Here is a 15,053-nt window from a genome sequence, read left to right as displayed (position 1 = left end):
TTTTTTTTTTCCAACGCGAAACATATCTGATTGTGCCGACACTTTCAAAGACAGTACCAAAATCATACAGTATTCCTACAGATCTCCCCCCCATAGAGTACGTATGGCATATGGCGTTCCTGTGAAAAGCTGCTTGATAGGTATAAAATATTCATTCACCGACTGATCGTACCAGATATAATGTCTCTCCGCTGTGATAATAATCATAACAGGGTTAGGATAATTTGTGTAGGATCGAGAATGAGAAGTCTGCTTTGTCTCAAATGAAACATGGCCTGGAAATGAAACATGGCCTGGAAACTGTTTTGCAATTGATTAAAATAGGTTTGTTCAGCGAGAGAGCAGGAATCGTCCTTTATTTGGGATATTAAATATAAGAAGGAAACCGACATTGAGACCAGAACAGCACCTTAAAGAAGACAATATTGTGGGTAGTCTGTGGCCAGTGTCTGTGCGCTGGACTTGCTGACTAGATAATCCATATTGTGCTGAAACCAACAGCACAATCTGTTTCGCCCGGTTCAAGTGTTTGGTTAAGCTGAGAGATTTCAGTATCTGAGCGCGGTTGTGATACGAGAGATCAACAACAAAAGCATGAATCACAGGTAAAAGGATCTGTCTTGAAACGTTGTAGACAGGAAAAACCTCCCCTCTTCCTCAAAGAACGGTATTGACTGTCGGCAATTTACCGACGTGTATTTGATGACGTGCATGTTGACTGACAGCTGTATCTGAATACTACGGTTCAGTCGCAGTATCATACACATTTAATTGTGCAGAGAACTCGTCAGTTTTTGTTTGCTCCCAGTTGGTGATTTTTGTTTTTAACAGGGCCAGCTCGCACCCAACTCAATACTTACCTTCACCCTTTTGTAAAATATTTATATTTTGTTACAGAATACATTTTGTCACAGTTCTGTGGGTGAATTTAAGGAGAGCAGACACTACTGAATGGGTAGTCTGACTCACTGGATGTATACTTTCCAGCTATATATATATATATATATATATATATATATATATATATATATATATATATATATATATATATGTATGTATATGTATGTCCTTGGGCACCCCCGCCTTCCACTTTCTACAGGTTACTCTTTTCAAATTCCTCATTTCCATGTGAAACAACAGCAACCACCGAGCTAGCAATCTACACACTGGCATGGCTAACCCTAACTTGATTGCTGTAGTTACAAACCTCAACAAGCAGCTGTTTCCCGTTTCTTTGTAGGGATATAGCCATTTCTGTGCCTGGGCTGGTGTAAGACAAGTTCCCCCGGCACTATTCTGCAGGTAGGGGGCACCTTCACTTCATCCTGGGGTTAGCACTGCCTAAGACAATTGTAATGGTTTTAAAGACATGCAGCATTTTTTTTCCTCCTAAACCAGAATGTGTATGTGCGGCAAGACCTTTTTTCTCACGGTGTCAGTGCTGGAGAAAATCTGCCTCTGACCTGTGACCAAGAACTAGACCTTTCTTTTAGATCTAGTCGAGGTTAAAGCTTCGGGTTAAATGTCAGGGAAATGAGTTGTTTGTGAGCATGAGCATTTATAGGATATAGTTCAGAGAATATTGTAGATCCAAGACGTAGCTAAGAGAAGGGCAGGTCTGAGAGGAAAAAGGCACAATTACGAATGTGTCTGCCACTTCAGCACCACAGACAGCGCCACGGGTTCACTGGATGCACTGCACAGTTAGGTTACTGATATTTTACAGCCGTGGTCGGGTGCCATAGATTCTAATATACTCACACGAACCTCAGTCAGATAAATGATCAATGAGTTGGGCAGACTAACACATTTAACTCAACAACCCCTCTGCTTCATCCCTGCTCCCTCTCGCTGTTAGATGCAGAAGGGGGATGGCGGGTCAGCCATGGGGAAGCATTTTGCTAACAAGTGGGATAGCACAAGCAGGTTAATAACCAGACAACGCTTACAACCAGCCCTCTGTTGTGAATTGATCCCTTGACGAAAATGTATCAGTTGTCTCATCAAGTGGAACTAAACAGGCATATGAGCATTTCCTCTCTTGCAGAATGAGGTAAAGCTGGGTCTTTTTCACAACATACAGACAATTAGTTTCAGTCCTCAGATATATTACCCATCTTACAAACCCCCCTGGTAGGATCAAATTAAGTCACTTGATTAATGTTTAATGTCCGTTTACATCGTAGTGTCAGCTGAAAATGAACAGTATTGGATATATAGCTAACGAGTGCCTCATCTAGGACTGCGTTCAGTCCGTTTCTGCCACAATCGGTGTCTGCAAAAGCGCAATGCCGGCTGTGACGATGAAAACAAATCGGCTGCACCGAGGCAAATCCCCCGTTGCTATTCCGAGAGGTGAGACTGTAACATTTTGTAATGTATTTATTTCACATTTATCGTAAATCCTTTATTGCAAGAATTCACACACCACCGACCGAATGGAATGTCACAAAGAAAAAAACAAGTCAAGTGTTTCGGAGATGCAGTCGTGCTCGTGAGGTCTCATTTTGACCTCTCGCTGTGTCTGCTTGGACCCACCAGAGAAAACCGCCCACTGCAGCTCCAAACTTTCGTGAACTGTAGCTGGTGAACCTTCTCCCCAGTGGATCTTGTTTTTTTTTTTTTTGAGAATGATTTTTTTTTAGAAATGTGTGGGAGAGACATGGACATTGCAGTTCAGCGTGTAGATGCTCTATCAATTGCTCATGTTACCCTGAATGAAAAACACTGGTTATTTTCTGTGCTCTGAAATTGATAACACAGGAGCAAAAAAAAAAAACAAAAAACCAAACCCACTGAGTGGTTTGGAAAAAAAAAAAAAAAAGTGCCTTAAAAAACCTACCTGGAAGAAAGAGTCTGCCATCACGCCCGGGTTTGCAACAGAGGTGGAGTCACCTTCAACAAGGCACTTTTCAATGGCTGGTGCGCCGGCCAGAAAATGATGTGTACTCAGCGGCGGAGCTGTCGGGACCATGCTGATAAAAGTCTATTGATGGCAGCCCGGGGACGCGGGGCGAGGGGGATGTAGAAGGCATGCCTTTTTCACCTCCCTCAGGTGGGAAGGCCCATCTGCCGAGGTCTCACTTCTGTAAAAAAAAAACTCCCCAAGAAGTTCTAATTAAGACCTACTTCGCACAAGTGATCACAGTGCGAGGATGGCGCGAAAAGTGGGCCAGGGATACAGTGCAGGAGACAATAATTAGGTGCAATATCTGATTAGGCGCAGAGATAATAGTTTTGTTTTACTGGGTCTGACATGACACAAAGGATGAGTTCAAAGAGTCAGATAATCCTTCATTAGCCCCTTGTACTCTCATGACAATCGTTTATATACACTATAAGGGAGGAATTTGGCTCCAAATTTAGACTTTTTAATAGTCCCTTTGTGTGGATGTGACTTTAATGTATTCTTAACTGTTTTGCCACCCTTTGTTAAGCTTGACTTCCTATGATTACTGAAACATCGGGGCTCTGTGAAGCATTCTGAAAAGGCTTCAGAAGAGCCTTTAAAGTTGGCCTCATTCACAGAGACTATATCCTGCCCTTTGTTTCTTTGCTTGCTGTGGCCCACTGGCACATGCTTTGCAGAATTGCTGCGCATAATAGCCCACACAGCACTCAGATACTTTGATCTTTTCTGGGGGAAGAGCAGATTCATCAAGCACCGGGCACTGCTCACCCTTTTTTTTCTTTTTTTCAAGATCCTTGACATGTTGCAGGCCTCGAGTATGTGATGAGTTTCTTCTTTTGGAAATAAAACAGTGACTACAACTGGCTAGAAATCGGATACATCCTGTCTGATCAGATTATATGTTACTTTCAGATGATGCTGATTTGATCTCAAATCAGTAATGTACTGCAATGTAACCAAATATATTAGAAACATTATTAACGAAAACTGTAAAATAGGTGTGACAACATAATAATAGCAGTGTTATTGGATCACGCTTCGTGAACATTAGCCCAAAACCGGTCACACCGTCAAGTGTGAGTCAGTGGATGGCTGGAAAGAAGGGATGGCCATCTGACGCCAGGGACTGTGGACAGACTCAGGAGTTACAAATGTCTACAACCACCTCGCTTGACTGTCTGTAAGTTCAAGTAGTCAATCCATAGACAAAGAATCTGTGACTTCATCGATAATTATTCAGAAAGCTTAAATGTCAAACATTCTCATTCAGTTGCAGCCTCTCAGTAGTGAGGATTTGCTGCTTTCCTTTATCTTCTGTCTAAGCAACCTGTCTTTGGGTTGGTTGTAGGGGTGTCACGATTTCAAGTTTAAATGGAAAATCGGGTTGAGATGAGCTATCAGTTTCAAGGCATGGGGAATTCTCCAAGTCCTTTATTGACTTGTTTTGGAAGAGCGTTTACTCTGAACGGATTTGAGAAACTGAATCCAACTGAACTGTTGAACTGGAATCTGTATTTTGGGTGAACATTATTTAAAGTCGCCCATCCCTAACCATCACAAGGCCACCGGGATAAAGTCCAGCTGTTGTTGTAAAATACCATAATTTCTCTACCCCTAGTTAGATGGCGCTTTGGACTATTTTTTATCATGATCAATCCTGAAGGTGTCCACAGTCTACTTCTGAAGCAAATCGTAGAAATGGAAACAAACCAATGAAGCGATTGATTGATTGATTGATTGATTGATTGATTGATTGATTGATTGATTGGATAACTTATTTCACGTGGCTCCTCCTTAAACAATGCAAAGTGTGGTGTGGCCATCAACATGGCAGATGAAGACCTTGTGGCAAAATTAACAAAATGGTATTTTAATGGTGCAAATGGAGAGTGTGACTGCAGTCGTTCAGCAGGGCATTTCAGAATTGAAAACTGATGCGGGGCTGTGTGACATTTTACAGACCAAAGGATTAATCGAGGAAAACAGTCAGCGGAGTAACCTTTAATAAAAATAATTGCTTGTTGTGGAACTAAATTACATTCAGCATTAGCACAAATCATTCATTATTACCAGTGGGGCGTCGGTGTTTGTCATTCAGTTTGTGTGTTTGTCTGCGTGCGCCGCCAGCCGCCCTGGGTGTAGGTCTATGACGAGGACGAAACAGTGGTGCCTCCACATGCGTGACTTTGCTTAAATTATCATTTAGCACATATAAAGGTTAGCCAGCTTTGCATCATATCACTGCTGACTTCATGCATAAAGATGGCGTGAGTCATACAGCGGAGTTAATACACAAAGGATACAGCGGTATTAGCACCAAGTGAAAAACAGAAAACAGTGTCGACTGTGCCCGATGAGTAAGACGATGAATAAGACCCGGGTCGTCGTGGGAGCAAAGCCGCAACTCTTTGACCCGGCCCTGATTTTGTACCATGCCCCAGTTCATGCTGACACATCTAACATTTACACAAGGCCGGCCCTCCTCCGACTGCGCCCCGTGGACGGGTCCGTCGCTGCCAATCAGAGGTACATTCAAATCAGTTTCACCATCTCTATATGAGGCCCTTGAGCGGACACTACATAAGAAGCAGAGGGAGGTGAAATGTAATTACTCAAATCGAGGAGCGCTGTAGTCATTGTGCCGCGGAGAACTAGAACCCTCAAAGGCTGCTATGGCTCGATTCACAGTTCATGAAAGAGTGAAAAAAACAAAAGCACAACAGGCTGGAAAACCCCGACGATCATTAAACAGTGCGAACGGGAGCAGAGCACTTCACGCGTCAACAATCTGACATGAGGGACGCAACACAACAGCCTCTTCTGCAAAGCAAACCTGTATCTTCAAGGCATGGCAGTTCTGTATGAATGGCCTTTTTTTTTTTATTACCCCCCCCCCCCCCCCCCCCCCCTTTTGCTCAAGCATTCGATTCAGGATTACGCTGCGAATCTTTCGCGTCGACTTCAAAGGCCGCTCTCCATTCATTCGGGCCTTTTGATGGCATTATGTCGGTTCTGTGAGGTTTTCCAGTTTCAAGGGCAGGTAAATGGTATTAAGTACTGTACGCAATTGATTACTCAGGCTAATGTTTTTTTCCCTGTTGCAGCAGCGTGGGTTTTGAAAAGGAAAAGTGACAGGAGCACATAGAAAAAAAAAAAAAAAAAACGTCCATTAGCCAGACAGATGGTATGTGCTGTAAGTCTGCTGGCAGAGTCCGCGTCCACTTTGTGAGGCTAAATTCTTAAAGTTTCGTCATGCGCAGGCATTTTCAGCTATCGGCCCGCTGTAAAAACATTGACGCGGGCTGTTATTTATTTATGACTCACGCTAAGAACACAATTTAGCTCCATAAATCAGAGCTTGAGTCATATGTCAATGATGTTTTTTAATCAAACGGGAGACCCTAATTAAGTGCCGATGACGACTGCGGTTCTCAAGCATGAAGATCACGTGTTTTAATTTGGAGTGACTGTCAGGGCCTAATCCCGACTCATCCTCCTCCTTCTCCTCCTCCTCCTCCTCCTCCTCCTCCTCCTCCTCCTCCTCCTCCTCCTTCCCATGACAGTGGCATTTGTAGGAAGCTGCAGAATAAGTTGGGAGTAGATTTACTGAATATAGTACAGCTTAAAACTGGCACTGAGGAGAGAAAGAGAGAGAGAGAGAGAGAGAGAGAGAGAGAAGTCAAGCTCAGTGAACCCTCCTCCACCGCTTTTTTTTTTTTTTTTTTTTTTTAGGCTGAGCAGCATAATCCAAATATATTGCTCTGAAATATCACATCTTACATGTGCTGTTACATCACTGGCTTTCTGTTAAAATTACACATTGCCACAGTTTGATGAAGTACAGCAGAGGCTGGGATCACACACACACACACACACACACACACACACACACACACACACACACACACACCCGTCCTCCCAGCCCCGGATATCTGCTATAATTGGACATGTGGCAGGCGTCACGGTTGCCGGATCAATAGGTACGAGAAACAACGTCGTACACAGAAAACACTGTGTTTGTGTCTGTCTGTGTGTGTCTTGCGAGGCGAGCGGCTCGAGGAGTGCGCGTACGTGTGATGCACAGAGATTGCGTCTCTCCCGGTGTGTCTGCGGGCCGAAGCCCCGGCCGCCCCGCTTTCATCTGCTGTCTGTCAAGTCCTGGGTTGAAATCATCATTCCGGCGAGTCTTAAGCTGACCTTCATTCCAGAGTCCTCCAGGCCAGCAGACACGCTAATTAACGGACCGCTCCACAACTCCACAAAGTAATTTCATTCCCCGTATGTCTGGCTCCAGAATGGACTCGGCATACTGAGATCCAGGACTTGAAACTGCCCGGATAATGCATGCAGAGTAGCTCCCAGTCAACTTTAACCTCCCCCGGTCCTCCACCAGGCCCGTTCACGGGAATGTGCCCGCCTCCACCAGCGTACCATTTAATCAATTCTTCTGCTTAAAACTGTTTTTTTTTTCTTCCCATGCACATCAATCTGCCGTGTGCCCCACAGCTACTGCGTGCACCATCACAATGCTTTGCGATGATGCGAGGCGGTGACAGCGCAGAACGAGCAGACGTCACAATCTCCCGCTAAAGGGATTTCCTGCCATATTGTTGAGGCTTAACTATATAGCGAAGTTTGGAATGACGGCACGATAAGCATGTGCTCATAAAATAGGACACCACACACACATTCCCACCAGAAAGCAATCTGGTATGTTGACGCTGTGAATACGGCACTTTATCTGCCATCTGTGCAGCGCACTTCCAAATGATAATTCACAATGCGAGATGTCAAAGAATATTAGAGTCCTTCTTGAATAATGAAACTACAAGTCAGAGAAAATGTTATTTGCAATCCATTTAATCTGTAGCATGTGCTGTTCTCGCTGAAATTAGACCCACTGTAGTGTAGTGGGGTTTGTAATTACACTTAGGGGTGTCGGGGTTTTAATTCTGAATCACAATTTGATCAACATGAGATTTCAGATTCGATCATTGTGTTCTAGTGGCAGTATTTTTTAATAAGTGCACTGTGGTTAACTTGCAGGGTGACCGGCACGCTGGCTGTAAAGGGTCACTTGTGGGGGAAGAACTGAACTGAACTGATAACGCTGCCAGAGATCCCTTATTGATTTGCCTGGGGGGGTTTACTCAGGACAGCTCTGACGAACTGAACTTTGTCGCAAACTGAATTTCTATCTTTCTTTCTAAACCTTTACACTTAGATTTTACTGTTTAAAAACAAGTCATAACATAATGATTATTGTATTATTAAGCAGTAAGGAGTGATGGAGATACTTAATTGACATTAGGGGCAAACTTCTGAGACTCAGTGTTAAGATTACCATTACATTACAGCACATGGACAGTGAGGATTCCTCTGGGCTAAACCTTGTTTTACTTTCAGTGTGTCGGCTAATCAACATGTAAACACATCAGCAGTGGGCTCGTACTGTGAGATGGATTCTGAACAAGAATCTTTGTATAATTCAAACATGCTCATGCTCCCACCATCTGGTTATATGTAACCTGATGATGTTCTTTCACATGTATTACTTTCATACCTGTACATTTGAATTGCACAGTTATGATAATTGTGTCATTAAGATATCTTAATAATTGATCACCTCGAAATATGTTACGCTAATTAAAAAACAAATAGCTGAACACGAGCTGATCAGAGCAGGGGAGGAGATGAATTGGAGGGCGTATTCAGCTGTTACTTCGTTGACAAACTAACAGATTAGGTGACTTCATCAGGTGTCGGGCACTACTGAGCATGCTCCGTGCTAGCTGGCAGATTTGACGCGTTTGTCGCTGTGAATATGGAAGCTGAGTTCATCCTGACTGTGACACTAAAGAGCTGCGGCTTTAAAAAACTTTGGAAGATCAACTATCTTTCTGCTGACTGTTTGGGGGAAACACATGGAGATTTGCCTTCATCGAGGCTTCTTCTCTCTGTAGTGTGTAGTGTGTCATGCCTACTGCGTTCAGTAGAGCTGTTTCTCACGAGAACGTGCACAGATTTCTCTGGAAAATCGGTACCCAGCCCCGGCTCCATATCTGATGATACACCGACTCGACTACCTGACATCACGGTAGTCACCTTTGGCAGTTCTGTGTTATTATGGGTTTTCCCTCTGGTTAGATAACCGTTCTATCGTTTATTACCGGCTGCCCTCGGGCTGCTCTTCCAGGCTGCTTTGAACTCTTCATCATTGCCGGGACCACGTTCCGGCCCAGCAGGGTTAAAAGCGAGGTGCTCGACAAACATGGTCATTAAACACTTTACAGCCCTTTTTTTTTCTTTTTTTTCCTCCCCGCTACAGATCATATTAGTTGTGATGAGTAACCCGCATTGATCAGATTCGGCTTTAATTTCGGCCCGCGGAGTCAAACCTGCCGCCTCTGTTGTGTTGATTGGGGACGTGCCAGGAGCTCACACTGAGGTCAGGGCCAAAATACTCACAGTACAAATTATTGTCCATATTTTTAACTGTCAGTAATACACTGACCTTGTCTCTGGTCTTTCACGACCGCATCAGTCACCATTTATGGCTCAATTAAAATGCCATTCTCGATTAGTGGTTTGCTGATCCCTCACAACTCCAGTGAAAGGTGTGGTGAATGAGAAAAAATCATTGTTCGCAGTCGCTAGGCACTTGAACTGTCTTGAAAAGTCCTGTCGTTTTCATACTAGCATGCTGGACTTGACATAACCACATGTGAGTGATGCATAAAGGCAGTGCGTTTTAACTTGTCCGATGTGTCAAATGATCCTAATCTACGTTTTACTGACATCAGCCACCCTGCTGAAGGTACAAGCTGACGTTACTTTCAGGCAGCTGCTGCATACAAACTCCGAAATCCCACTTTGGTTCTGAGGTTTAACCAGCAAAGAGAACAAGAATAGCTTGGTTTACTGACAGGAAAACAGGCCGTGCAGAGGGTCAGACAGACTGAAACTCCGATTAAAATTGACATCTCTATTAAGCAGAGTCGACAAAAAAAATCTGTTCAATCTATCGCAGGGCAGTTACAATCCATCAAATCTTGTGTTGTGAGGTCTCGCCGGCCTTAGTGTAATCTCTACCATTTGCTGAACATTAAAGTTTGACACAAACAATAATGTAGATCTGCATCTGGGAAGAATCACCGCCCATCCATCACAGGCTCGAGCAATTCTCACATACCCGCAGTCCCAGCAGAGGCCCGGTCCGCCCTGTCAGATGTCAGCAGAGCGGAGTTAGGCTATAGTTGGAAACTTGTTAAAACGTAAATCGGTGATAACGGGATTGACGGCCGTGTTTTTGTTGCCTCTGACAGTCGATGAACCCATTCACACTTTTCCATCCATCATCGCCTGTGTGATGCTTCCAAAATGAGTCAGCCATGTGGGCCTAAATTGGCCAAGGACAGAAGAGATGAAAGATAGCCCCATAATGAGGTTTCTCCCTTAGGAATCAATGCGGAGCTTTGTCCCAGGGGCCACTGAAGGTTGTCTGTAAAATCACTCTACTCCGGGGTCTCGGCCTGAACGCCCGGCCTATCTATCACCTTGCCGTCGTGTTGATGAGCAGGAGTGAGCTCTGTACGGTAACAAAGGACTCTTTGGGGCGCGCTTTGGTGTCGAATACATTAATGCAATAACCGTGCGCGTGAAGATTTTTTTTTCACGCTGCGTCTTCCGCTGGCGTCGCGTGTTACCTCCCTGATCATTGCACTGCATAATCAAATTGCCCTTTGGGAATCAGATGACTTTGTGTCTGGGGGAGATAATGCAGAATATGATGATCAGCTAAACCACGCCTGACCTTGTGTGTCGCTGCAATCATCCCTGGATTGATATGAATCTGCAACATCAAGGAGGATAAGTCCTCGCTGCTTCTAACAGCTAAGAACAGGGATGGCAAATCCGTCACCTTTCACATGTTTTACAACATTTACTTTGTGTCCGACCTTTATACTGTAATTCAAGAGGCGCACTGCGAAGCTAATTATTATGGAGGCTTAATTGAGTGGGAGTGTAAGAAGTTGTGGAGTAGAAGTTTGCCGAGAGTACAAATGGGGGGTGAATACAGATGTGGATCTTTACAACAGGCCACTCGTTTGGAGGCGGGAGACGGATGTTGCCTGATTTGTATGGTTTGAACATAAAGTGAACCGTGTCTGAATCTAAAACCTTTTCTCTGTCTCCCTTCTCCACAGTCCGTCTGCTTTGAGGCCAGGCAGCTGTGTGGGACACCGGGTGTGGATCCTGCTGGCCATGACCCACCTCACCCTGGACTTCTCCGTGTGCAGTCCCCTCAGTCAGGGCCTGGGGATCAAACTCACGCCTAAACCGGTGCCTCGCTCACGACCACGCTGGCAGCCGCTCTGGGACACGCCCAACAAGCTTCCGTGGAGAACAGCTAGTCCGTTGGCCCGCCGGCTCGCGAACCCCATCCCTCCGCTCCAAGACAGCAGGGCGGGGCTTAAAGTCAAGGCTCAGAAGCATCGGAAGCCAGCGCATAAAGGACAAGCGGCATGTAAGGACTGCCGGTTGAGATACTCTCAAAAGGAGACAGGCGATCCTTTGGCTGTAATAGCCGAAGCTCCTGCCGCTTTATCCAGCGGGAGCAGGGGAGACGCGGTGAGGCTGTTACTTCGAGCCAGGAGGCAGCTCAAATGGGACAGCTATGACAAGTCTCAGGAGGGCCGGACTACCACAGTGGCCGGATTTATCGACTGGGGACCCACAGGGACAGATAGCATAGACGATGACGGCAAGCCAGAGACCAACATGACGCTGTCGACCCGGGTCTCAACCACCACAGTGGCCACAACCACTAGCACTACAACCAGGCTCTCCCAAAGGACGTTCACTGTGGTGACCACACCAGAGCCCAGGAGGCTAAGCACCACCAAGGCCCCTGTCGTGGAGACTGTCAAACCACCAAAGCCATATGAGGAGACACCAGGTGAGACACTGAATGTTAACTGGTGGGTGCTGTTAGGAAGCTGTTTCAGTCACACTTTGCAGTCTTACCGCATGTCTTGAGCACAAAACAGATACAGTGCTGTGAAGATGTTCCTACGAAGCCTGCAGTGTCCAACCCTGTGCCTCCGTTTCATTCTGCAGGAGGTCATTTTAACAAAGAAAATAGCTCCGTTCACCTTTAGCCAGAGAGGATTAACAATTCATGATATCGCTGCTAACAAACGGCAAATCTGCACTGCACAGAAATGAACACCGTGGATCTAAAGAGAATCAGGATCGTTTTATGTCTTGAAAAATTCGCGAATTCCATTCGCAGTGTGATGAAGTCAGTGCTTATGCTAATTATAATTATATTAATTTAGCTAAAATGTGTAACAAATTCAGAAAGGAGCGATGCACACACAACACACAGTGACAACGAGCAAAACAAACAGCTGAGTCTGAAATGTTCAGTTTTGCCATTTATAGCCAGAGAAGCATCCTGTGACTGTGTGTGCCATTGTGGAGGTTGTCACACAATTCAGGAGAATCTAGACGTAAGATGAACCTTGAATGCTGAGTAGATTTCTCACCCGCCACCAGCCCCATGGTTTGATCGCCGGCAGCGGTACCTCCCGATGGGTTCGCATGTGGGAAGCCAGTGTGGGATCACATTCTCACAGTTACAGTATGGTTTGTAAGTGACAGCTCAGACAGGGCATCCCGAGTGATCCGATCACAGGTGGGCAGCTTGAGGACACATCTCAGATCTGACCACTCAGACCACATTCCTTAAACTGACGTCCATCCGCAAATCAGGAAGAGGAACCTACTATGAATGATGAACTATGACTCCAGATGTAGGCTCTCTTAAACTCTCCATACACTCCAAAATCACTTGATTTTAAGCATTATTTAATGAGGTGAATTTTTGCAAATGTTTGCAAAATGACTAAAGCAAATTCTACACCATTCAACATTAGGTGCAATACATGGAGTAGTTTCTCTCCTTATAAAAAGTTGTCTCAGCACTGCTTCACCAGCCTGTTTTCACTATCTGCGTCTGTATCTGCAGTATATCTTACCTAGCATTAAAATCATGAGCAATTCAATTGACAGTAAACATATCACATTTTACACTAATGCTGATTATACAGGTGAGTATTTTGATGCCCGTAGAGAAAGTCCCCAGACTTCATTGAAAAATCGCACAATTTTGTTCATTATAGAGTATATAGAAACGACATGAACTTTGTGATACGCCGTCTCCAACAAATTCTGAACTGTTTGGGCCTACGTATTAATTCTTATTAATTGGGCAAATGTTATACATGATGCGTGAAATTGGTGGACTAAAGTGCTGTGAATAAATGAAAAAAAAAACCAACTTGAACTTTTGGTCAAGACAAACTCTTTTCACCTTTGCTCAGTAATCTATGACTAATGATCCAGAGTAATGATCTCCATTTTTCATTAATACGATATTACAGCTGGGGGAAATAGCCCGGCTCGCAGTGAATGACCTTGACCACACTGTGGTTCCTGTGCCTGAAGCTCTGTACGTGGGCATATGTGGGTTGTTTTTTTTTTTTTTTTCCTTTTATGGACGGTCCCTCTGTGCCGGAGACACACAAACCTCTCAGCCAGCTATATCAGATTTACCATTTCATTAAGTCCATGAGAACACAGCGTTTTAAATGGACCATACAGGTTGTCATAAAACATAAGTCATGTTTAACAACTTATGAACAAGCACTAGGCTAATTGGAGCGTTCCCATTCGTTGCATTAATATAAATGTCGTGAAATTAGGCAGTAAGGGTGATCAGTAGTCCCTGGCCACCTCCTGCATTAACAATGAAAATGTCTTAAAACGCAGAGCAATGCGGAGACGTATGCACAGCAAGAGTGCCGCGCTGTTTTGGCTCAATTAAAAGGTCAGCTCGCACGAGAATTTATTCATGCCTTTTTAAGACTCAAGTGTTTTTAATCATTCACTCCAAAGACCTGAGTGCTGTTTGGAAGAAATACAGCAACCAGCGTTTTGGCTTAAGATGACCTTATCAGCCACAAACTGTGTGTTTGTTGGTCCCGTACGCAGAGGTGCACCAATCTACCAGAGAGGGACTGGAATTGGATGGTTTCAGGCATGACGAGCTGCAACGAGCAGCGATAGTAAAACAGAATAGTCGAGGGTTATAGATGCATGACAACAACACCGTGGTCTGCTTTGTCTGAGACAGGGGCGGACATCTTTAACAGCAGTGCATTAGAGACGGACCCCTTGTTTACCTTTCACAATAAGAGTCACCTGTATACGCTACATAAATGCTCATCATGGGAATTCATTTAGACCATTTCAGGGGGCGGCTCAATAAAAATAGCTCACAACGTGTTATATGAAGTGGTATATACTGAAATATATTTTCAGTTGGATGTCAACCTCTCCAGTTGGAGCACTTCATTTTAAGATTTGTTTGAGTGAGAGTGAGATAAGTTCCTGTAGCCTGCAAGAAGAAAGAGAATTGGGCCTGCTTAATAATCAATGTTTTTTTCTGAACATACAAATGTGTGTGTGTGTGTTCACAATGATGTTAGAAAAGAAAATCGGAATCGGCAGGTAAAACTCAGAATTAGAAATCAGCAAACAAAAATCGGTGCACCTCCACCTGTGTGCACGCATTTTAACTTGGAATCTTTTCCTTTAATTGTGTTCGACTGTGATTCCAGTATTCAGATAATAAGCAGACACAGCAGTCTGTCCTGAAGGGGGACCGCCAGCAAACCCTGATCCGTTGTCTTATATGACTGTGGCCTCCTCCTCCTGTCAGTGCTCGCAGTGTAAACATGCACATATACAGTGAGCGAAGTGAGTCGTGACAGCACAGTGAGTGTGAAATTAAATGGCGGTACGTAATTGTCTTGTCATCACTGTTGTGATCTCTTCATTTCCCCCTGATTGGTGGGAGTGAGCGTGAGACCACCTGCGATTCGGAAATTGATGGCTTGATACGGTATCCTGGAGGAAATCAGTCTCCACTCTTAACTGAGAGCTGAGGAGGAGAGGAACTTTTTTTTTTTTTTTTTTTTTACGTCCGGGGGCACTTTATTGTATCAATAAGACGGCTGCGTCTCATCAGAGCGGATGAGTGGAATCGCATTTCAAAGGCAAAGCCCAGGTGCTT

General features: G+C 44.5%; 1 protein-coding gene across 1 annotated transcript in view; it reads left to right on the top strand.

The window, feature by feature from the left end:
* ajap1 (adherens junctions associated protein 1) overlaps nucleotides 1–15,053 on the top strand; it is a 57,194-nt gene that overhangs the window by 18,653 nt on the left and 23,488 nt on the right. Inside the window, exon 2 of the mRNA XM_037105710.1 lies at nucleotides 11,119–11,870. Coding sequence (XP_036961605.1) covers nucleotides 11,119–11,870 — 752 coding nt within the window. The remainder of the gene's footprint in view (nucleotides 1–11,118; nucleotides 11,871–15,053) is intronic.

This window comes from Acanthopagrus latus, chromosome 7, assembly GCF_904848185.1.
Source record: "Acanthopagrus latus isolate v.2019 chromosome 7, fAcaLat1.1, whole genome shotgun sequence".
Taxonomy (NCBI): Eukaryota; Metazoa; Chordata; class Actinopteri; order Spariformes; family Sparidae; genus Acanthopagrus; species Acanthopagrus latus.
Note: the sequence above shows the minus strand (reverse complement) of the source record. Positions and strands in the feature narration are given on the sequence as shown.